At 40.1% G+C, this 25,023-nt stretch overlaps 1 protein-coding gene across 1 annotated transcript; it reads right to left on the reverse strand.

The window, feature by feature from the left end:
* Positions 1–584: 584 nt before the first annotated feature.
* rnf13 (ring finger protein 13) lies at positions 585–25,023 on the reverse strand. Its single transcript, XM_087783549.1, has 10 exons — positions 24,830–25,023; positions 22,998–23,207; positions 22,085–22,165; positions 17,270–17,392; positions 8,921–9,008; positions 8,095–8,185; positions 5,708–5,813; positions 5,452–5,545; positions 1,398–1,478; positions 585–1,335 (listed from the first exon to the last, which is right to left on the reverse strand). Exons 2-10 carry the CDS (start codon positions 23,109–23,111, stop codon positions 977–979), a joined length of 1,137 nt encoding a protein of 378 aa, XP_087639675.1. The 5' UTR covers positions 23,112–23,207; positions 24,830–25,023; the 3' UTR covers positions 585–976.

Below are 25,023 nucleotides of genomic sequence, written 5' to 3' on the forward strand. Positions count from 1 at the left end.
GGATTTCAATTAAAATGTTATAATGGGGGGGAAAAGGTACATATGATTAAACGTTAGTGTTCTGGAGTTCCATCTGGATTTGGGAAGCTTTTGAAGGATTCATCATTCACTTGTATGGCTTCGAACGGCTGCTGCGCACATAAATATATAAACCGTTTAAAATCTTGTTTACCATAACCACACCCACTCTTCTGTGATTGGTCAAACATCAAGGTTTGTCACCGTGTGTCATCAATCCTCTAAGTCTTCACCTCCAAGGGACTCATTGTATAAACAAAGCAGGGCATAATTACTGCCGGCTGGAGGAGTGAAGCCATTGGACTCCGCTCTTGTAACCCCTCGTTCGCCCACATTTCTGACTTTATAAAGTAATAACTTCAAAACATCTTTCCTCGCTACAAGTGGTCATTAGTTTTTGGCTTATTGCAGTGAAAAGTTGAAATAAGTGAAGCAATATGTCGGAGGTGGGTCTAAAGTTAGTGGAATGTCAAAATGGAGGCACATCTGAACATCTCTAAAGTGGTCATTAAATCTAATGAAGTTTCTGCTGGTGAATCAGAGAAGAAGCTCAAACCAAGTGCGGATGAATTTCCAGTTACTTTTATTGGGTTGGACGACGTGAGCATCAACTGAAAAGGCAACATGATTCATCGACATATAAAAAAAACATTAAAAACAAAGGTTGGCTAGAGCTGCTGGAGTGAGACGCGGGGCTGACGGTAAAATGACAACAGAAACTAAAGTGTCTCGACGGGGGGCTTCATGAAGCTTCCAATTTGTACAAAACAAGCCGCTACATTGAAGTGTTTATATACAAAGAGGTTCCAATCAAAGTTGTGTGTGTGGGGGGGACAGGGGGGGGGGGCTACAGTTTTTATATACACACGGTGAGCGTGAGTTTTGTCACGATCACAGAAAACTTCTGAAAACTCATTCGTGGGCGGATGCTTAAGAAGCGGCGGCTGCTGATCCCGGATCAAGCCCTGGGCGAGTCGTCTGAGTACGGCTGCTGCATCTGGACCACCACCGTCTCCACGGTGACCTCCTCCTCGCTGTCGCTGCTGTCCAGCTCGTCCTCGTACTCGGACGACTCCTGGTCCTGGTCCGAGGAGCGCGGCGCCCCCGACATGGTGCCGAAGGAGTTGGCGCTGGTGGAGGCCAGCGAGCGCAGCAGCGGCGTGCTCTCCGACACCTCCTCGTTCTCGTCCGGCCCGCTCTCGCCGTCCTCCGAGTCCGAGTCCGAGTCGTCCTGGGACGGGACCACCTTCTGCTTGCACACCGGGCACGTCTTCTTGGTCTTGGTCAGCCACGGGTCCACGCACTTGCTGTGGTACGCTACAGAGAGACACGTGTCAGAACCAGAACCGTGAGCAGGTAACACACGTTAAAGTTCTTACCATGCGAACAGGGCAGCACTCGTAGCTTCTCTCCTTCTTCGTACTCGTCCAGACAGATGGCACAAACGTCGTAGCTGTCTCCTGAAATAAATCCGGTTCGGGTAACGTTAGCGCCACAAAATCACTACAAGTCGCACAGCAAAGTACGTTCGGTCGTCTGGCGTGGGAACTCCTCGGAATCCTACAGAAAAAAAATCCACCGAACTGCTGAATTGACATCCCCAAATAAGGCCCTTTGATCATCAGAACTGCGCTGACATAAAGTTCCTGAGGTCAGGAATTCTTCGCCACACACTCTCCCCCTCTTTTTCGAATTCCGCAGCTTCTTTTCTTTGGCTTCCTCTTCCTTTTTCGCCGTGTTTATCTTCGCTGTAAATGAGTATGTTTTCTCCTCCCCGTCGGTGCCAGGCCCGCGTGTGACCGTATAAGGACGAGCGGTCGCTCCGGCCTCCCCTCTTTTTTTTTATTCCTTCTCTCCCGCTTCTGTTTTCTTCCCTCGTCCACATTTCAAGTGAACAAACAAAGCGGCGTCACTCGCGGTCCCTCCTTTTCCTTGATTCCTCTTTGGTACCAGAACCGCCTCCATCTTGTCGCCCGGACGGACGGGCCGGGGGTCAGGGAGGCGGCGGCGACTCCATTATGTTGCTCAGGAAACAACCCAAACCCCCACCACCCCCTCGAGTATGAGAGGAAACTCGCTGCTTCAGCGTTTGGGGAGGAAATGAAAAGCTTCGAGTCGAGAACATGGTTGATGACTGTAGGTCCAGGTCACGTGACTCACTGCGACGACATGGATCACGGATTCTAGAACATCTGCTTCGTATCCACGTGTGGATCGTCCTGCGAGAACTGTCTTGAGTCATTACAGTAGTGATGTGTCGATGAAGCTTCATGAAACAGTGTCATGTTGTTTAGAGGTCAGTAGGTGGCGCCATCAGTTTAAAAATGATGTTTCATTAGAACAGTTGTTAGTGCAGAGACTGACATCTAGTGGACTCTGACAATAATGACACTGTTTCATGAAGCTTCATCAACACATCACTACAATACAGCACTTACTGCCACGATAACATCCTTCACTTAGTTTGAATAGTGTTTCCCAATCTCTTGGGCGAGGGCCCTCATGCACTCATACAGTAAATACCTCTGCCAAGGAGCTCCTTAAGCAACCAATTACGGCAAAAAACAAAGTTCCCTGACCTGGACTTGAGCTCACAACGCTTGTATCACAGTGTCTTTTATTGACCTCTACACCACCAGTTGCATTCCAGAGTATCCACTTCCTGACGACTAAACCTCCAAACATTTTGTCACCAGTAAACTCCAAAGACAGCTTTCAAAGTTATGCTCTTTTAATAAAAACAACCAGATACTTATAGGGGTGTGTATCCTCTAGAATCTGGTGACACGAATCATGATATATTGAAATACTTGACGAAGTCATAACTGATTTAATTAGTTTTCAAACCAAAATATGTCCAAATATCAGCTTTAGAAGCAGCTGGAGTCGACTGTATCCTCTCGTCCTCAGTCATCACCGAGATTTAATCGTTTCTACATATTCGGAGAATGTAATGACTGCTGCCATCTAGTGGACGGAAGTTTAATCTCAAATGCTAACGACGATAAAAATGAAATATGATTTGAAAGACGACAAAAATAAATCGATACCGTGATGTCGAATATTTTTACGGTATCATGAAAAAACACTGCGATATTTATGGTATTGATATTTTTTAAACTAATAATACACGTGAAAATATAACCCCCTGGTCGGAGTTAACGATGTCTGCCGGAGCAACGCAGGAATTCCGCCTGAGAGACTGAAGTTATCAGACGTCCCCGGTGAGAAGTTAAGTTCAGCAACTACAACCAGACTGTAATGAATCTTGATGAGAAACCACCTTAAACATCTACACATGGGTGTCGTTCAGACGGGAAACGACCCCCGGAGTCGATCAAAGGGTCGTCCGTCCTGTTGCCCTGCATCGCCAGAAGACTCTTTAAACTCGTGCTCCTTCGTGACATAAAACGCTGCTCTGAATTTTGCTGTGTCGGCACTTTTCCGGAGGTGGGAATCCCTCGAGTCACTGTTCTAGTAGGACGCCTCTGCCCCCCCCCCCCTCCTCGTGTTCCATCTTTCATTCATCAGCCTGTCAACGTCTCTCGGAGGATCCCGACTGTCCTACTGAACTCCACTGACCGAGTGAGAGAAAAGAAAGGGAAGAGAAATAAAGAGTAAAAATGTGTCGGTGGGTCCGAGTCCGGCAGCTGCCGTTACGTAATCGCACATGTTGACACAGATCTGGAGTTTCACGCTCACGCCGGCATTGTGCGCCGATTACACGCCGCTTTTTTTTTTTCCCCATTGTGCGCCGTCAATGAGGTCTCCTTTTGTGGGTCACTCTCACCGGAGCCTTGGACCGAACCTTCAGGATCTTCACCTTTCTGTGGTGAGTTAAACCAGCAGAATATCATATTTCTGACCTAATCTCTGAGGGATTAAAGGTGATCAGGAGGAGATTAGCGGTCACTGTGTCACTCTCTCTGCTTCCTGGACGTCTCGTGAGCATCCAGGCGGTCTCTCCCCCCTGGGATCGGAGGAAAACCCTGAGTCACCGAAGGCTGCCGCACGCTCGTTGCATCAGCCGTGAGTTTAATATTCCGTGAAGCTCCTCGGCTCCTCCAGCGCCAGCCTCCGAAAAAAACTGTTGGGAGGTTTGGAAAAAAAAACACCTCCTCCTCTTCTCCCCGACCGAGCCTCGTGGATTTGAATCGCAAAACAAAAAAGAGTCGTTCGGACTCATGCTGGCACGGACGAGAGCACGAGGTGAAAACTTCAGACACGCATTTGGTCGAGAGGATCTCGTGGTTTTTCAAACCTCAGAGTTTCACCGTCAGTCATGCGTCCCAGTGTCAGGCCACAGGAACTCTAATCTGCCCCCCTCCCCTCCCCGACCCCCCGGCCCACTCCACCCTCTGGCGGGACATTATGGAAAATATCCAGGATTAATCCGATAGCAGCTCCGAGAGCGATGATATGTCAAAGGCACCGATCGCACCTTCAAGCGTCACGTGACAAACTGCAGCGTCGAAGCTTCAGGTTCTGGGAATTTTGAGGGATTTAAAAAAACAAACCTTCGACTCATTCTCAGTGTCTTGAGAAAACTGAAGTATCTTTTTAAATTTGTAAGTAGAAGCGGAAAACTTGGGCAATAAATCAAGCAAAAAGCTGTGTCAGTATTTGCTAGTGATGTGTCGATGAGGCCTCATGAGACAGTCGAGTAGTGAAGATACTGTATCATGATACGTATAAATATCTATATACACATATATTGCACAGAATATTGTATTAATCAATGTTCTGAGCTTTTGAATAATATTTTGATTTCATCATAGTTCTTTTATGGTTTATAGTTTAATAAAGTGTGTTTAAAATAAAATGATTTTATTTTTTCTTAATCTACAATTAACATGAAAATATCCACAACTTTTGTGATTTTCTGTGTTGCAATTAAACCTCCAGCCACTAGATGGCAGTCATTACATTCCTCGCAGCTGAAAAACGGTCCACTCCCGCAAGATCCCGGTGATCAGAATCGGCTTTATTTGCCAGTGATTTAAGAATAAAACAGGAATTTGTTGTTGTGAAGTGGAAAAATGACTGAGGACAAGAGGATACAGTCGACTTCACCAGTTTTTAAAGCTGATGATTGGACATATATTGGTTTCAAAACAAATAAAAGTATTAAAGACTTCGTCAAGTGTCATGTGGTCTGTAAATTGTTAGACACTCACGCAATACTACAAATATATCCTTGTTCCCAAGTATCACTATATATCGTACGTATACTGTATCGTGATACGTATCGTATCGCCAGATTCTTGCCAAAATTCTCTGCTTCATAATCTTCGTCTCTAATCTACTAATTCATCGGTTTCAAACCTAGAGTGCCACCTAGTGGTCTGAATAAAGACACTGTATCAGGATGCAGGGTCTTAACAGATGTTTCATGAAGCATCTTTTGCTTTCCTTTTGAGCCTTAAACTGTACCTTTTTTGTACTTGTGGATGGGAAGTTTCTTCAGCTGATCTTTGCGTAGACGATTCCTGCGAGCTCTGCGTCGATCCTGGACAAACTTTGTTATCTGTGGACGACAAACCAGAATCAAAGGACCACCTCGAGTTTGTGACAAAGAACAACCGGTCGACATTTTTGCTTCAGAAACCTTAGTTGTGTGAAAACAACTTATCGACTTTGAATTTTGCCAGTGAAACGAAGACATTCTAGAACCGAAACGACTTCCTACCATGAACACGACGATGAGGATGAGGCAGATCCCCACGATGATGAGGAAGGGGATCAGGTAGTACTCCAGCGGCAGGCTGAAGTCCGGCATCATCACCACGTGTCCTCTGGAGAGGAACAGAAAACACAAATGTTCCACGATGGTGGCGGCGAAGACGTAAGACACGAAATTCTTCATGGCTCGACTGTGGTGCGGCATGACTGCGAGACCCGCTCTCGGGGGGGAAATCCTCTTCTGCCGCCAGAACCCGGGACGCGTCAGCATTAAAAAAACTTTTGTGCAAATCCTTGATGTTAAAAGACTTTAAAGTTGAGAGACGTCGCCGGAGATGACGTCACAGAGCCATCGGGTCAGACTTTGGTGATTTATATCCGTGTCTTTTATCCACAAGGTGTGACGCAGCATTTTTGTGTGTCAACCGTCAACAGCGGAAAGTCGTTTTTTAAATATGTTCTTTAAATTGCAGAATGCACGTGAATAATGTTTTTAAAAAAAATTGGAAATGTCAATTATTATTAGAAGAATATGTCTTTGGAAACTAAAGGTAAACAATTAAAAATAAAGCAGATTTAGTTTGTAAATAAGGAATTTGAAGGTTTAAAATCCAGATTATGTTCATGATTTCTATAAATTAAACATTATTTCTACTCAGGTAAGGTAAGGTAACACTTTATTGAGACCTCCTGAGGGATCAATAAAGTTGTACCTTACCTTACCTTACTCGACGAAATTTAAGGCTAAACTAAGGAAACATTTTGGAAAGTGAGATCACTCTTTCTGTGACTCGAAGTGTTTCTTTGTGCGTTTATTTGCTTTCAGTTTATGTAAAATCATTTACATTTTACATGGAATATGTTCTACGGAGGTAAGATTAACAGGTAAAGTTGGATTTAGTCAGCGATCACAACCAGGTCGAACTTCCAAAAGCTTTTTTTAGCCACAGCGGTTTGTCTGTTGTGGATTTCAGAGGATCGTCCTGACAGGATAGGAATGTTAGGATGAGTTATGGTATCCGCCACCTCCACGCCCCGGTCACGACTCCACCACTAACGAAAATAAAATAAATTGATTTCCTCAACTCCACGGAACATCTCGGCTTCAGAAAAGTTTCTCTCCGTTTGCGACGTGTCCGACGGGATCATCTTCACCTCCTTATATGGTGATCATCGTCTATTCATGGCCGGAGATTTATCCCAATTACTCATTGCAATGAGCTGATCTCACTTTACCAGTGATTGACATTCATCGTCAAACGCAGGGTTTTACAAGTGATCCGTGAGGCTCATGAATCTGGAGGAGGTTCTTCTAGAAGCAAAGACTTTTTATGTGCAAATCTGTGAGTAGATTTAACAACGTTTTGAATGAGACACATCGAGTTGAAACACTGGACCAGAGCGACTTGGACCTTATTGGAAGTTCCGAATAGATAAATGAAGGTACAGTTGGTCAAAATGTTCGGAGAAATACTAGGTTTCAACAACTTTCTAAAGGTGTTTAAAACACTTGTATGTTCACTTCATTTTATTGATGATCCTGACATGTATTTTTTACTTAAAAAAATATCTTAATCCCTAAATTCGAAAAATAAGTTTTGAAAAATAATTCAACATCAGAACTACCAAGTTTAGTGATGGTCTGATGAAGCTTCATGAAACTGTGTCATGTTGTTCAGAGGTCAGTAGGTTAGGTTAGGTTAGGTATAACTTTATTGATCCCTCAGGAGGTCTCTATCAGGAAATTGTTTTTTTCCCAATTAGAGACAGTAATACAGCAATTATTCATAAAAACAAATACAATAACAAAGAGAAATAAGGGGAAAGAACCAGATGATACACTCTAAGTCTAAAGATAAAGAACATAGATCAAAAACAAATAACAAAGACAAAGGATACAAAGATTAACATAGAACAGAATGTCAAGATACTTTCACTCCACTCCTGCCCCCAAACTCAGATCAGGTCAGGTGGCGACATCAGTTTAAACGAGACTGCCATCTAGTGGACTTTGAAAATAATGACACTGTTTCATGAAGCTTCCTCAACACATCACTATTAACAAGGGAGGCGCTAATGCTAATGCTAAAGCTAGATTAGACTTGCATGTAAATTAAAAATGACGCTCATTTATCACGATCAAGCAAAACCAAAGAAGCGTTTCACACATGCAACGTACGTTTCTGAAACTGGTTCTGTTGGATTCTCAGAACCTTGGTGCCTCTAGAGCTGAACCAGACCGCGGCCATAAGAGGAACTAAATTCCCTCCACGGTTTGTTGAACACAGAATAAGACACGCCCATCTTCTGACATTTTTTTCTCTTGACCAGTTAAAATGATGGGTAACTGCTGGTGTGAAAGTCTTGTCAAAAAGAGTGTCATCATCATCTCACCCCTTGTCAAAAGCGAATTCCACTTTCAGAGAGTTGGCCGTCTCCTCGCTCACAAACACAGAGGGGATGTCGATCTGCTTCATGACATCCACTGTGGACGGAAAAAACAAAGCGTTAGATCAAGTCACGACCGTTTTGGGGATTATGTGACCACAAATCTACTAAAAAAAGAATCTGATGTTCTGCTCAAGGTCATTTGGAAGTTGTAATAAATATCATATTCAGTCAAAAGTGATGCAGTGATGCGAACAATGGACAATACAGAGACTCAATTGTTCACTTTGTTCTGTGGGTTCATATTAAATATAAAATAAATGTCACTCAAGTTGGTCTACTTTGGGAAAAACTTGAAAAGGCTGGATCTCTCAAATCTTCCAACTTTAACAGACGTTTTTAAAAGGGCAACTCATGTGAAAAAACTCATGACTCACTCCCATGTTTCAAATGTTGAAGATTTTCTCTCCAAGATGCAGTAAGTCTCTCCTCATGACCATGGTTTCAACTTATTACTTTATAAAAATCGTCTGAAATCTGGGCGAACGAGAGGTTACGAGAGCGGAGTCCATTATGACGTAATAATGGCTTCACTCCTCCAGCCAGCTGTAATCACGCCCAACTTTGTTTATACAACGAGCCCTTTGGAAGTGGAGACTTCCTGGATTGATGAAGTGCAGTGACAAACTTTTATGTTTGACCAATACACGGCAAAGTGGGTGTGGTTATAGTAAACAAGATTTAATCTCCAGAAAACAACATGTTTTTAGTGGGCGGGGCTTAAGATCATTTTCTAATCTAATTCGGGAAGTGGACGCCGGCGGTCACTTACGATCGTTGGACCCCATGCTGATCAAGTCGTCCGAGTCGACGTTGTGAACAATGGCCGCCTTGTACCCGGCTTTCTGGGCATTGAGGACCTGCAAGAAGACACAAACCCCCCGTCCTCGTGAGATGAATTATAAATCGCTTGATGCATCGAAAACAATCGCTTCCCAAGAGAAGGATCTAAAGAACAAGCTCAGGTTTATCATAGTTCCAGCTGCAGAGGAAGCGGACGCCGGAGAGGTTTTTTCTCCTGCACCTCCATTGTTGTGTCTGACGGGTGGCAGCAGATGTCGGGAGGGAAACAGGACGTGAGGATGAAACCGTGGCATGAATCACACGCGGGACGATAATAATGGCTGATGTTTCCTCCACAAGAGCAGGCCACGAATTTGTCAAACTGAAGATGCCAAAGATTTAAAATCGTAAAAACCCGTTGAGATTACGACGACAGTTACCGTGGTTACCGCTATCAGGGAAAAACATTTTTCTCACCGTTCTTGGGGACTTTGCCAAAAATATGCTCCGTCAAATCCAGGAGCAGGTTGATTGACAGGTTGGTGAAAGTGAACTCACACTACGAACTAAAAAAAATGGATTGTATTTCTAAAAAAAAAAAATTACTTTTGATTCTAAATTTGCCTCAAATATGAGTTTATTAATGTAATAAAATTAACACGTTTTAACCACCAACCCTGGAATGTACCCTAGTTGTTGTTTAACCCCAGAAGACAAATGTGTTTTTGGTATCCCATGTGTTGTCTCTGGGTCAAGGTGACCCGAAGGCCCAAAAACAAATGTGTTTTTGGTATCCCTTGTGTCGTCTCTGGGTCAAGGTGTACGACCTTTGGGTCACCTTGACCGTGAGATAACGCAAGAGTTAAGCTTAGCTCAAATAAAGGGTCTACACACGGTTCTAAAAATAACCTTTGTTTTGTAGATATTTTATTAAAATATCAAAATATTTGAATGAAATTATATTTTTAACAACGACAATTATTATAATAAGATTATATAACTAATAAATATGTGAGTAAACTATATATATATATATATTTTTTTTTTTTTCCTATTTATATTTAAATGAATATTATCAATATTAATCCCCGGGTAAAATAAATCATAGGACTTTTAAAAAATAATAATAAGAAAAAAAATTAATTGATTAAATAATTAAAAAGACTTTGAAGTGGTACGTTAATATATTACCCGTAACAATAATAAAAAGATACAACAATTTAAATGCAGTTTTTAATATCACAACAAACAAAACAAAAAAAGTCATGAGGGCCCTATGGTTAACAGTCAGAGGGCCATCTGTGGCCCCTTGTTCATACTTTCCTCAAGTCTGACCTGGACTCACAACTTTTTTATTTTAAAAAAGAAAAAAAGTCTCGTTTGGATCGACAAACATCCAACTATCCGCTTCTATCCTCGTCCCTCGAGGCGTCTCAAGTTCACTTCTCCGTCGATGCAGAATCTTGAATTATTTTCCAAGCATAATTCAAGACAGTGCGCTGGTGACGTGCTACACGTCTGCGTGGACGCCGCCGCGGGACACAAGTGTCCATTGTCTGCTCCTTGTCATTGTAATTTTATGCGCAGGCACACATGAAGCAGCGGCGTGTATGGCAGCCGCGGCATTGTGAGTCCATGTGTTCGCATGTGAGGGTGTATTGTGTGGAAACCTCAATGGCCGCTGTGTGTCCAGAGGCAGGCGGATGAAAAAAAAATGGTCAGATTTTTTGGGGAGGGGTGCGAGTGTGGCGAGGGGGATTCTAGTTAGCATGTTAATGACGGACTTTGTCGCGAAGAAGGAGGATTTATTAAAAGTAGCAACAAGTTTTCCCAGACAAAAAGGTGCAGGTGCTCGCCGGTCTACAGACGCAGTGCAGTGGACCAGCTGATGCTGCGCCAGTAGACGCAGGTGATGCCTGTCCGACGTGTGCTCGGCTGCCAGGAGAATGAATAAACGACGCCAATAAACCCCAAGTATTCTCGTACTTTATCGTGGAAAACAAGTAGCCGTGGGATCAGCGAGAGGAATTCGACCTCGGCTGCCGGCTCACCTTTGTGCTCGCATGAGCAGAGATAAGGGCGTTCGGTGCATTCCTGAGACCGGAGGGAAGCGGCGACGCGTCAGGCTGACGGCGGGGAAATAAAAAAAGAAAAAAAAAAAGCGAAATGATACATGAAACCTTGAGACGGAGAGAAACGGGGGGTCGAAGCGAATGTGTGGGAAATTAACGGATCGTCAAGGACACGGATATTGAACACGGCGTTTCGAAATCTCGGACAATATGCTCGTCTCGTGACTCCATGAACCCCGTCTGTACTTTTTTGTCGTTGCAAAAGTCAACTTTGTGACTTTCAAATGGTCACAAGTTTAAAGTGCAAATGTCATTGGGTTTAAAGGGGGAACAACCTCTGCCATTGTTAAATGATGATTATATGTCTAAAAAAAGAAGTATGGAATGTAATTTCTAGATCGCAGGTTCGTCATGTACGTCTTTATTTAGCCCATGACAGACATTTGCGACGGCATATCTGATCGTGTTAATGGACATGTGCATTAGACAAAAGTTTCATGTTGATGCAACTAAGAAATAAACTAACAACTTTTTATTGATTTGGATTGAAAAACAATTTTTATTGCTCAAATAGAAGTGTGACACAATGTCCCGTAACCTCTGTAGCCAAATACTGCATATGTTTACGAAAGATAAAGGCACTCGTTATGTCGGTTTCTCATTTTATCTTCCTGGTAATTTGGAAAATCCTCTCAGTACCTCAGATAAAAATGAACCACTGTTTTAACCAAAGTGTTATATCAGGGTCAAGGTGACCCGAAGGCCTGAAATCAAATGTATTAGTTTTATCCCTTGTGACGCCTCTGAGTCACCTTGACCCTGAGATATCAAGGGTTAAAAGAGTTTGTAGCTATTCATGAATGATCCAACCAGGAAGTCTGAGTGTCATGTGACCTAGAGTAATGGCTGACGAAAATGTATACAATCATTAGAGGAAACATTTAATAGAAAAAAGCATTTAACACAGAATTATAGGAGAGTTGGAATCAAACTGCTTCATAGGAAAATATGCAAAATACAATATTACATGATTGAAAACGATTGTAAGTCTGCAGAAGATAAAACAAAATGCAAAATAAATTAAAGAAAGACAAGCAACCATCCCACACTAACACCTCTAAGGTGTGACAACAGGAAGGTGCACGAGACGGTGGAAGAAAACTAAACGTGAGAAAGAAATAAAATCAGATTTGGTGAAAGGATAATAATCCCAATTATTTTTGTTTAACTTGAGTTGAGTCCAAGGCTGTATTTGCTCCAGTACTTCAGTTAGGACCGCATTCTCTGTTTGTGAACTACTCGACTCAAACCCTCATCTTGACCTGCTTGTTTGCAGGATTGAGTTTGTGTCGTTCATCCTGACGTGTGTTGCTCTGCATTTGAATGTACGTCACCTTTGTGTAAATGAGCAAGGCAGCAGTTCCAACACGGGGAACTCAATGAGACGCACTTCTAACAAAACGTCTTCATGATCAAGTTATGGTTCACTATCTTACTTCGATATATTAAATCATAAATATCACATGAATCAACTGTACTCTAGCAATGTGTCCTTTATCTTTCCAACTGTATTTTTCACTGTCCTCCTCTATCTCTTGCATTCTTTTTTTCAGTCACTTTCCCGCCTGTATTTTGATCCTCCTATCATCTCGCCCATTTACAAACCCCTGGCCCGCCCCTTCCGTTTCCCTTCCTTCAAGAGGAGATAAGCTAAAAAAGAAAAAGGGTTTGATAAAACTGCAGGGCGTTGAAAGCTCATTAGAATCGTTATCTACAACCTGGTGTGTGACCGGAAAAAGTAACACACCCTTTAGTTACAACATGTGAGGGACACGTTTCCTCTTATGGAATGGATTATATGTAAAAATTTGACAACCTTTCTTGATCTATAATCTTACAATTATGGATACAAATATTGTCATGTAACTTTTTACTACAAATTAAATCGGTCTATAAACCTTTATTTAACATTCTAGTAAAAGATAAAACCAACAAAATGAGCAGAAAAAAAGAAAGAAAACGTGCAGAATTGTGTCTCATGGCTGCTGAACACGCGAGTCATGCGTCCAGTCATCCATAGTCACCGCGAGTCATGAGACCGAGAGCGTGAGCAGGACGCTCTCCAAGGTGTGTGTGTGTGCAAGCTGGAAGGATGTGGATTGTAAAAACAGGTCACACGCACACACACACACACACACACGAACACACACACACACTCATACAGGAAGATTACTTGACAAAAAGTGGACCTTTAAAAAACAAATGCTGACTTATCTTCAAGTTGACAAAAGCTTAAAATAAATCAAAGCAGTGCCAGTCGCTCCCACAGTCTTTTGTCTGGTCAAACATTGACAAGATTCACTCCCAACGAGACTGTGAGGCACTTGTTTTTCTTATAATACCACTTTAAAATCAGACGTTTGTCCTAATACAAGCTGAATATTTAAAATTACACATCCTTTTTTCTGGGTATTTGGTAACTACTAAGTCCATTCACAGTAAGCATACAGATTTATTGTACATAAAAGCTTTTTATAACCAGTTTATTTGCTATTATTAGTCTCTTTTTATAAACATTTTAGCATTTCTTCTCGCCTGTAGTGTAGTGATAGACACTGGTGTTTCACTTACATGAGGTAATGGGCTCACAATTTTAAACTCATATTGAACCCTTTAAAACAGTGAAAAGAAATGAGTGTTTTAACTTTTATTTCTATCATCCGCAGCAAAATTATCTTCTAATTAAATCAAAAACAACATTTTAAACTGTCTTTAAAGTCTCGGACAGACAAGTATGTATACATTCCAACAGATGTGCTCATTTTTTATTATTATTAGCAGCTAAATCTGCTTCTAATCAAGTTAAAAAACATACCAAAATTGTACATCTACACAAACAAAATACCTACAACATATAATGAAACTATTTTGGGCTACGTAAATCCACTTGGAGGAGTTTTCAACATGTTCTCTACACCGAAATGCCTCATGATCCAGATTTGAAAAAAAACAACTACAAAACTAAAGCCTCATTTCAGCATCTCTTTTTTGATATATTAAATATCGTAATTGCAAATTTGTCAACAAATGTAATGTATACACTGAGTGTTGAAGTTCCTATTCAGGCCGTTTTGTTTAATATAGATCTTACATAAGTAAGCAGCAAGAAACTTTGTGGTTTCCCCGCAGAAGCCTCTCAAGACTCTGCTAAAAGGGAGACAGAAAGAGGAAAAGGGTATTGGGTTTCTGCCGAGAGGTCATCGCCGAGGCCCCCCCGCCATCTAAAAGAATCCCAGAGTACAGGAAGTGCGAGCCCACTGTCTCTCGAGAATCACTTTCCAAAAGAAAGAGACGCTAAGGAATGTTCCCTCACCCTCTCTCTCCCTCCTTCTCTCTCCCTCTCCCTCCCGTCTGCCCATTAACACCCCTTCACTTCATCCACTTCACCCCGTCGCATCTCTGACACTCCACGATAAGACGAGATGGGGCCGGTTTAACGTCGAGGGGTTGAGTCGGGACATCCACACCAAGGTTGGAGGTGCTCCGCCGGCCCGGGGTTAAGTGTTCGAGCGTCCGTTCGGACGACCATTAACGGCCAGAGATCCATTAGGTTCCTGCACACTGATGCTAATGGAGGGCGAGCCAGAGGAGGCTAAAGGGGGTGTGTGTGTGTGGGGGGGGGGGAGCACAAGACAGTGACACACACTCTGACGCTCACAAGAGAGAATCTGTTACATCTTTGTTCTCCCTTCTTACAATCCATGTGCGTCTACAATACTGGATCTCAGCCGGAGAGACATATCAACTTTACTCAATATATTTTATCCTCTAAAAGCTGGAGATTTAAAAAGAAAATAAAGTTAATTTTTATCAAGTCCATGTCATGACCTAATAAAAATGTAAATATGCCTCCAATTTTGTTACAAACATAATTCTCATGTGCATTTTCATTAGAGGAATGCATTGAATATCTTGTTGAATACAATTCTTCATGCATAAAACAGTGTTTTTCCATCATGCGGCAATAAAATCTAATGTATTTTATGCCCGAGGGGGAACAATTTTCCGCAGGTCATACACCTCTTGTATTACATCTACAAATAGCTGGCGACAGACTGATGGAGCTTCATGAAACAGTGTCATGATGTTTAGAGGTCAGTAGGTGGCGCCATCAGTTTAAAAATGATGTTTCATTAGAACAATTGTTCAAAACAAAGGGAAATAGTGCAGAGACCGCCATCTAGTTGACTCTGAAAATAATGACACTGTTTCATGAAGCTTCGTCAGACCATCACTACAAATGGCTTGTCGTTTTTTAATAAATTTCATTTTTTTATTCTGCACACCACCACAAACAAATCTTATGTTGTGTTAATAACACAATAAAGGCAATAAAAGTTTCTGATTCTGCCATTAGAATTCCTCCACGAGTTGTCCTAAATAAAAAGTTGAATATTTATCCAAACCGTATTTGAAAATGTCATACATTAAATAAAAATGAACGTAGTCGTCTCCTGAAACTGGATTCTAAACAACCAAGTAGTAGATGTGCAGCAAATCAAAGCGACAAGAAGCCGCATCATAACCAACAAAACTAAAAGAAAGATAATATTCCTGACCTCTTAAAAAGAGATAAACAATAAAAATAGAAAACTCCAGAGCTTCCACGCGAGCTCCAATCCTCATATCCTTCTTCACTTAATGATTCATGAAGCAGAACCAAATGTTCAAAAAACGATATCCGAGGCTCAGCCGCTCCACAACTTTCACAGTTACAGTTTGTTATTCAAAGGTCGCCGGAAGAAGAAGAGATGAAGATATTTTCGCTGCTCGTTCGTCGCGCTCGACACGTTGTTAAACTAGAACGCGTTTGAAAAACTCTCTCAATCGAAGCGCGGCCTCAGGTACGAGTTTGCATTGGTGATGACGAGCGTTATGTACAAGAGAGCCGTGATATTTAAAGAGCGGCGGCTCTGGAATGCATTATTTCACCAAAGGTCCTCGCCGGAGCAGAATTACAAACAAGCATGTGTACGTGTGCGTCGGGATCTTCTCCGCGGCCTTATAAGGCTGCGGCGCTGGAAGCGAGCGTACGGCAGAAAGTGGGTGAGCAGGGGAGACTGCCTGGAATAATAACAGCCGACTAAACCCCCCAAAACAGAAAAAGGATCAGGAATGCAACATGCTGAATGAACGGAGGATTAGGAAAGGAAGGCACGCACGGAGAAGAGATGGACGGATCTTAGGGAGAATTCTCAAGAAAAAAAAAAAAAACTTTTCAAAAAATGCAGCTACTTTCCTCTCCTTCACCCCATTACTCAGCCTTAATCCTCGCTTCATTCTTCAACGTCAAAGCCACTACAAGCACATCTGGCTCGCTTCGATCCTGCTGGCTTGTGAGCTGAGCTACAGTTTAGTGGTTCACACTTTCTCTGGCGAACAACGGGAGAGAGAGAAAGTCCCAGACAGGATCGCATCGTGCGTTTTCAAACCACCGTTGAATTAACACCACTGGACATGTTGAATAGGGTTGAATAACCTGTATTATTATATTCCGTTAATCTGAGGGGCGGTCCAGCCAAATGAAAGAAGAAACTAGACACTACTAGCCTAAATGTGATGGAAAATCTTACACAACTACTAAAGTTTTTTATAAAAACCAAACGAAAGTTGAAGATGAGGGAAAATAGAAAACATTCTCGGCAATATTTGGAAATTAAACCCGACTCTCCCGACTCACTCCCATGTTTCAAAGTTGAAGTTGAAGTCCCTCATCATGACCATGTTTTCAACTTATTACTTTATAAAGTTCTTCCCCATTTGAAAATATCCTCCAGCCAGCTGTAATCCCACCTCGCTTTGTTTGTACCACGAGTCCCTAGGAGGTGGAGACTTCTGGGATTGATGACTCATGGTGACAAACCTCGATGTTTGACCAATCACAGCAGAGTGAGTGTGATTATGTTAAACAAGATTTCCTCTACAGATGTTTTCAGGGGGCGGGGCTTGAGATCATTTTCTAAAATGAATAGTTCAATGAAAATATAGTTTTGTACAAACAGAAACTGATGATACAATAGAGTCCAACATCTATTTAGGACACAACCAACACATTAGTAGCACTATAAGCTCGCAAGATTTTGTCAAGCGAGACTGTGAACGTAAAAAAAGATCAGGATCTCCGATCAGCTCGGAATGACCACGAAAACCTAAATATCCCCAAACATGTCAATGTTACACTCACTCACGCACACGCTGTGTCTTACCTTGATGTCAAAGTTACAGTCGAAGCGCTTGATGAGGACGATGAAGACGCCCGTGGAGTTGTCTCTCGGCGCCGGTTCGATGGCAACGCATGCATTCTCTGGCCGCGCGCCGATAATAAAACCCTGCGATGAGTCGGGAAGAAAAAACAGATATGAGTGACAAGCTTTGAGATTCTAATACATTCAAAAGACAGAACAACTCAACAGAATTTAAGACAGAATACAATTGTGAACATTTACACCTTTATGTGACTTTTGTTTTAAAAGATGATGTGCAAATATCTGAAGGGGAACATTTCCGAGAAATATTTCCAAGGAAAAACTATTGTATCCACATAACCTATGGATAAAAAACAATGATATAACTGAAGAATTCGGTTTTTAACGTGTGATAAAATTCTATATACTTTTGAAGAAAGTATTTATAGGCAAAACCATGACGTCACAAAATATGTTTACCAGTTTTAGACACAAAATAAGATTTTAAGAATTATTTTTTTTTCGTTGATTGTCTGGAACTCCTGTGTTGTTCTCTGTGTTGTCTTGACCTTTAAAGTATATATATTTTTGAGTATTGTTTTGATTGTTTAAGCGCTTTGTGACCCTGGTCTGGAAAAGTGCTATATAAATATAAATTACTAAATTACTTTCTCACATTTGAAACAAAATTGCTAAAACAATCACTAGTAATTCTCTTACACTAGCTTTAAAGATTAAATAGAAATAAAGATTGGAATCTCAATATGTGTTTTCATAGCACTTTATTAGCCACAAAAAAAACTCTACTTTTAATGAAGAACACACAGTTAAGAAGTCATACAATCTACTTCAACAAGCAAAAAAAAAAACAATCTCAAAAACCCTTTGAACCCCAAATGAAAAAGTGACACAGCAAGTATCCGCAGTTGATTTGTGATCTGCAACTCGATAGCACGTGAGCAGTGAAAAGTTCAAGTACAGGAATAAGTTTGTGAATCATACACACGAGGAACTGCCCCCTTTCAATAAAGCCTGGCCTCTCTGGCCATGACATCACCCTCTCACTGACTCACGCTGCTGCGGGGAAGTGCAAGAGCGCCCCCTTCTGGGCGAACCAAACCTGCCGACGCTGCAAACGCGTGGAAACAGGAAAGAGCTCATGGGGAGGATCAATGAGACTCATCTTATATTACGTCGATAAACACTTTCATCGAATTGTGCTGCTCGACAAAAAGAACTCAGCCCTAACACACTTTATATTTTAACGAAAAACACTTTTTTTTTTAGAGCTTATTCATGATGTGCTGCTCTCATTTCATCACAAATAATCTTCTAGTCACGGATTGCATTTACTTTATTAATCCCTTTTTCTATTTTCATATCACAAAAAAATGTTCCGGCGTCTGGCGTCGATATTAAAAAGGTCAAAAGTGATTGTTTGCCGTCCATCCCATTATTCCAGCGAACATGGTGAGGAATGTTAATTCATAAGCTCATTCTGGGTCACATTCTTGAGGAAAATAACACAAAGCAGAAGTGGAATTTGACCTTGGACAAGGGCGAACAGATAGGGCGATCAAATGACCGATGCGTCTGTCGAATCTATTAGCAGACACTTGTATCAAACACATCTTTATCAACATAATAATCGACTACTTTTTGAACCTCCAAACGACAAACTAAAGTCTGTCTCCGTCAATCTCTCGTCGTCAATCACCGACATCGATTTTTCGTCTTGGCTGGCACTTTTACTTCCTTTCCATTTCCCCATTTCGGAGCGACGCAGTTCTGCTCTGAAGTATCACTTCTTCTATCGTTTCTGGAAGTTCATTCTTTAAATATTCATCACCACCACTGACGGTAAATCTGCTCCGTTAGTTTATTCTTGGCCAAAATACTGTCAAGATCGTTCGACATCTTCCAGGTGTTCAATTGTAATTATCATTAATGAATCTAATTTATGACATAATATTATTCTTTGAATGATACAATGGACACTTTATGTCTTCCATCTATATATCTATATATCCATCTATCAACATAAATGGACTACTTGTTATACATGGTGTGTTTTACAGCCTAATGGACTTTCATTAAAATATCATTAAGAGGTCAAAATGTTAAGTGCAATTGGGTCAAACTACATTCATGTCCATTAAACTGACTCTAAATTCTCTTTACTCGCTCCTTTAGTAGGACCAAACATTTCCTGAAGGAGATCTCCAGAGGGATCAATAAAGTTTGTTTATCTTTATCTATCCATCTATCCATCCATCCATCCATCCGTCAGCACTGTATGGATTTCTTTTAATTTTTAAATGATATTGTTTTGGCTTTCAACTCATATCTTATTTGATTTTATCATTATTTTATGGTTTATATGTCAATGTAGTGTGTATAAAATTAAGTAATTCCCTTTTTTAATTACAATTAACATGCAAATATAAACAGCGCTTGTTAATTTAGTTGCCTCCCTTATCATGATATATATGGTACGGCCAGGTTCTTGCCAATACACACCATTAGCAAAACAAAACACTTAAAGAAAAGCAACAATTATATCAACGGTAAGATACATTAAGTACGTTATTTGTCTTTACACATCAATTCTACAGCGTGCTCTCTCTACAGAGAAACAACAGTATTTGGTACAGAAGTGAAGAAAGAACTCCAACTTTTGTAGACATCTAAGATTTCTCTTAAAATTCCTGCTAATTCAACCTTAACTGTAAAGTTATTAATGAACTAGACTTCTTCACTTCTGTGTCCCACAACCGATGAAAGAACCAAAGCTTCGGCACCAACAGAAAAACACGCTTATGTGACGTTCAAATATTTGCGCAAACATCTGCACAAACTTAATCCTCACTCATTTAAAACAAGGCAAACATGAACCTTGTGGACGGTGAGCCGCGAGCGTGTCGACATCTTTTATTGAAGCATTTATTAACAGAGGCAGTTTTGTAAGTGGAAACACTGTGTTCTCTGTCATTTCGGTGCCACTGAAGAATCCTCTCGAGTCGAGGGAAAAAAAAAAAAGTTCCCACGTGATGCCCGATGTTTTGCCCTCACAGTTGCATCTCCAGAAATATGACTTACTTGATGATAAACATACAGAAGGAGACGCTTCTCTTTGATCTCATGTGGAGAAGAACGATGGTTGTGTTTCGTTACAGGTACGTAGAGAACATGCTCAAAGAGCAAAAATGTCCAAGAGCAGCCATTAGGTATTATTAGCTGTGGGTGTAACAGTGATAAATCTTTCTTCTGCAGACGTTAATGGGGTATGATTTATTTTTTTGAGCCTCAGAGGGATAGCGGTACTTCTTTTTGGCAGTCTATGATTAAGCCGTTAAAAAAGACTTTAAACTATAATTAATTTAAAGATCAGATAACATGTATATAATAAATATAACATCTTATTGGAGGCCACGTTTTTAAAAAAAATGATTGATTAACTTCTCTGACATTCACCAGTGCATCTTGACACGACACGTTTTTTTAAAAACACCAAAAATGGAACCATCTTGTTGCTTAGAAACCAACCTAGGTCTCCTCGTGACTCAGCCTTAGGTGAAGCTGTATTTGTTGCTGATCAACTTATTGTATTGTTGCTGCATTTATCAGTCTTAAATACATTTTCTTCAGGGGCCACGTTATATATAAAAGGACGAACCAACAAAAAAATAAAAAAAAATAAAAGGGAATTCCTAAATAAGCTTCAGTGTTAACCTGGCTGTATATTATTCAATTTTAATATGTATTTATTTAAGGATTCTAAAAATAAAAGTATGTTTTAATATATTTGTATATTAAAATAAAGTATATCAAACCCATTGTGACGTAAAATAATATTTATTTTAATATAAATTAAAATTTAAAAAGGTGATAGAAAACGTCTTTATTTTCTGAAAATGAAAAACATTACAGATAAAAAAACAAAAAAAAAACACAAGGATCTTTAACAAGAACTGTACTCGTAATAAATGTTTTATATAGCCATCGGAAACATTTAAAAACGTTCAGTTTTATAGTGTAAATAATCACAGCTGTAAACTGAAAAAATACATCAACCATTTGACTCTTGCAACCTCAGTCGAACGAACAGAATCAGCGTCAAGTTCTTACTCTCTCCTGGGAGCTTTGATGCTAAAAATACTCACGATGTAATATTTAATTTAGAGTAATAGCAGGTTTGCCGTAACCGTACGATGACATCAAAAGGCACAAAAATAAGCGGTCATTTATTATGCCAGACTAAATACGACACCACCATGTCTGCACAACACTGTAGTCACTATAAGCAAACTTGTGTGGCTGCAAATCTTTTCTCTTCAAAGACAAGAGTGGAAAAACACCAACGAGACCAGCTCAGGCAGCAGACGTGAATAACCGCTGTACATAAGTGCGTTGGAGCGAAAAAGACTCCCGCAATAACGGTGTTTAGAGGCTCATGAAAACAAAGGTCAGCAGCCCAGAAGGAACATTAGAGTGTCAACAACTTTTGACATGTGTATCCCTTTTTTAAACATTTGTTTTGGATGATGATATTTACTTACAGAAACTAAAGCGATTGATCACAAAAATGATAAACAGTATTATCTATGCAGCATTTACCAGCTATAATCCCTTGATATTTAGTCTGTGGTTTAAGCACAGCTTCACATGTGTCTCTATGGCCAAGAAAAACGTGAGCATTAACAACTTTTTTTAATCAGTAAGAGGAATCTTTCAATTGACTGATACCAACACAGGTCGGGAAAGACGATTGCTATGACTGATCGCTAGACCAAAGTACGTGGGTGAGCGACATATACTGTAAGTGAACTCACTCACCTTCAATCCATCACTTGGTAGTCTGTATCCAAACCGTGCGGGAAGGTCTTCAAACGTCTCCGAGCTGTTGTCATACGAGTACTAAAGAAAAAAACAAAATTAACATTTTTTTCAAAGTTCATTTACTGTATTACAAATATTAATTTATACATTCTTTTAATTCTTATCTAGTCTAAAACATCAAGTTATTTTTTCTGATATTTTCAGTCACTCTTCATCAGTTTTACACATAAGATCATGTGTTATAGATCATTACACACACATGTTAACATTGTGTGTGTAATGTGCACATTATGAGTTTCATGAAATCATGTATGGGTGTCGAAATTCATAATATTTTAAGTAATTTATGTTTCCTGTGTATATTCTTGAAGTGTCAAATACATCACGTCTCTAAAGAAAGGTATTTACTCATTAACTTCTTACTCAATTCACTGAAGCAGTTTGTTATTCTTGTTGTTTATATCCTGGATATTAATTATTAACATTTACTCAGTAAAAGTTTTTATATCTGATCCGTGTGTCCGGTAGAATTTAATTCTTATCCATGAATATTCCACTCCATCTACTACTTTGGTCATTATGTACGAGTAGTACCTTGACTTTATATAGTCTTCCTCTTAAAATCTGAAAAGTCATCCTGACTTTATCACAGAGAAAGTATTTTCCAAATGTATCTTAATACTTAAAAAGTTTTCTTTTTCTTCCAAGTTTTCATGATTAAGAAATGATCTGAGCATCTAGGTCATAACTTATTTTCTCAAACTATATTTTTAGTGGCTTTGAAATATCCTTTTCTTTTAGTAATTTAGTGCCCGTTCTTTCTTGCCGAGGCTTTAAACACGTTTTCCTTCAGCAACACGACTCTTATTGTCCATTTTACAAGATCCCAGTTGTGTTTTGAACAACTCACAGCAGAGATATCCGCCTCCACTGGCAGCAGGTTTAGGAAGGCAAAGAGCTGCACAGTGAAGATGGTGTAGATCTGAGTGGCCGACAGCATCAACATTCCCAGAGACAGGAGCATCTTGGCATCACGTTACAACTCGCAGCTGCTCTGCCAGTCACGGGAATACACTCAGGGAGGCACACGGACCTGCAGCTCTACGACCTGGTGTCACACCTAAAAGACAAATATATGTTATTGAAATAAAAATCAAAGTGTGATTTTAAGCTGCATTCTGGAAGTGTACGCTAATTACTCATTAAAGTTTTGTTTGAATTCCGACACATCACTTACAGAGACACTAAACTGCTACTTTTAAAGTTTGTTTTCGTGCATTATTAACATCTGATCCATCCAAGGTTTGCAAAATACATCCAAATTATTTTTACATTAAACAGTCAAGACACATTCACATGTGAGAGAATGCAATTCTAGTTGAATCAAGTGCATTTCTTTGTGCAATGATTCATCCTTGTGTAAAATATAATGGAGAGGCATTGTTTCTTTGGGTCAATATTGTGGGCCAATTAATAATTCAACAGCTCAAAAGTAAAGCCGTAGATCAAACATAAACTAACCTCATGAGGCCAAAGCAGAAGGGAAAGCATGTGACTGGGTCAAAAGCAGCTCAGTCTTTGGCGAGGCTTACGTACGAGTACAAAACAAAACTAATAAGCCATGAGTCACACATGGTTGAGTTTAAGAGCGGCCCTTTTTCCAGCAAAAAAAGAAATGTATTCAAGATGTTATCTTGTCTTCTTTTAAATGACCATCCCCTGGAATTGTTTAGTTTTCTTCTCTGTATGCTGTTGTAATGTCATTTTTATGTTGTACATGAAGAAAGAAAAAACAACACTGGTTAAAACAACAATATGATGGAAAAAGTGTGTTGGTTAAGCAATGTCATGGAGCTCAACAGAAAAATCATGGGAATCATTTTACAAACTTTGTCAATAACAATATTAAAGCAGTACAAGACAGAGGTTGGAATCTCTCGTTCCGGTAGCCAGAGAATCACAAAATCTCAAATTAATTTATCGTAAGGCAAAGTTTCTGAATTGGCTAAAGACAGATGATAAAAAGAGTTTGGTTTCGTTTTAAAAACTAGTTTTTGCATCTCTAAAATTAAATCTTTTTCCTGCAATGACTTGGACAAGAAGAAACAACTCTTTTTTTTACGTCTCCAGGCTCTTGGTTATATAAAAAAGGAAGAAGCCAGACAGTGATAAAAACTCAAAACAAAGAATTGTTGTGACATACATTTTATGGTTTATTATAAAAGAGCATCTCGGGTCATGTGTATCATTTGAAGTATAATCAAAAAAAACTATTTGTCGATTCCAGACAATAAGCTAAATACAATTTAAAAAAATTATTAGGGCGTTAAAACTATTTCTCAACTATATATATATGACATATGATCTTTATCTTGGACATTTTTTAAAAAAGGGGAAGCAAATCTGTCTCTACGTTGATCTTAACTTTTAGGCCACATCTCAGCAACCATTGATAAAGCACATTATCAACAAATAAGATCTTAGTCAGTCAATGTTATATAGAATAAACGACCGTTTATGTTACATTTTTTAACAGAAATGACAAAGCAATAAACACCGTTTCCCGTCAAGAGAAATCCCGTTAGAGGTCGCCTGACAACACAGGGTAGAACAGAAACCCCGGAAGTTAAAAAACATTTTTAAATCAGTTTATATGTTGCAAGTTATGTAGACAAACAGCGCCCAGTGACCGAGCTATAAATATGCTAGCGCTGCGAGCTAGCTTCTTTTTTTCTATTTTACCTTAAACTCCTCTCGGTTGTTGGAGATGTCCTCGCTGGAAGCTGACTTCAAGGACATCGTTGTGTATCAATGCATGTCGTCAGACGCGTCATGCAATCCGGCGGACATTGTGTCGTTGTTTGTTTTTTGTTTTTTTTCGGTTAAAAAACAGGCGAGCTGGCGATGTTAATCCTCCGCTAGCTTCTGCTTTCATG

Source organism: Callionymus lyra, chromosome 2 (genome assembly GCF_982586985.1).
Source record: "Callionymus lyra chromosome 2, fCalLyr1.hap1.1, whole genome shotgun sequence".
Classification (NCBI taxonomy): Eukaryota; Metazoa; Chordata; class Actinopteri; order Syngnathiformes; family Callionymidae; genus Callionymus; species Callionymus lyra.

Bases quoted from the DNA above. Each gene is read 5' to 3' on its own strand.
- rnf13 (XM_087783549.1), bottom strand. From the start codon at position 23,111: ATGCTCCTGTCTCTGGGAATGTTGATGCTGTCGGCCACTCAGATCTAC. The intron at 9,009-17,269 runs GTAAGACACAGC...GTCTTCTTGCAG, and splicing joins ACTGTAACTTTGACATCAAG to GTCCTCAATGCCCAGAAAGC. The intron at 5,814-8,094 runs GTGAGATGATGA...GTTCCTCTCCAG, and splicing joins GAATTCGCTTTTGACAAGGG to AGGACACGTGGTGATGATGC.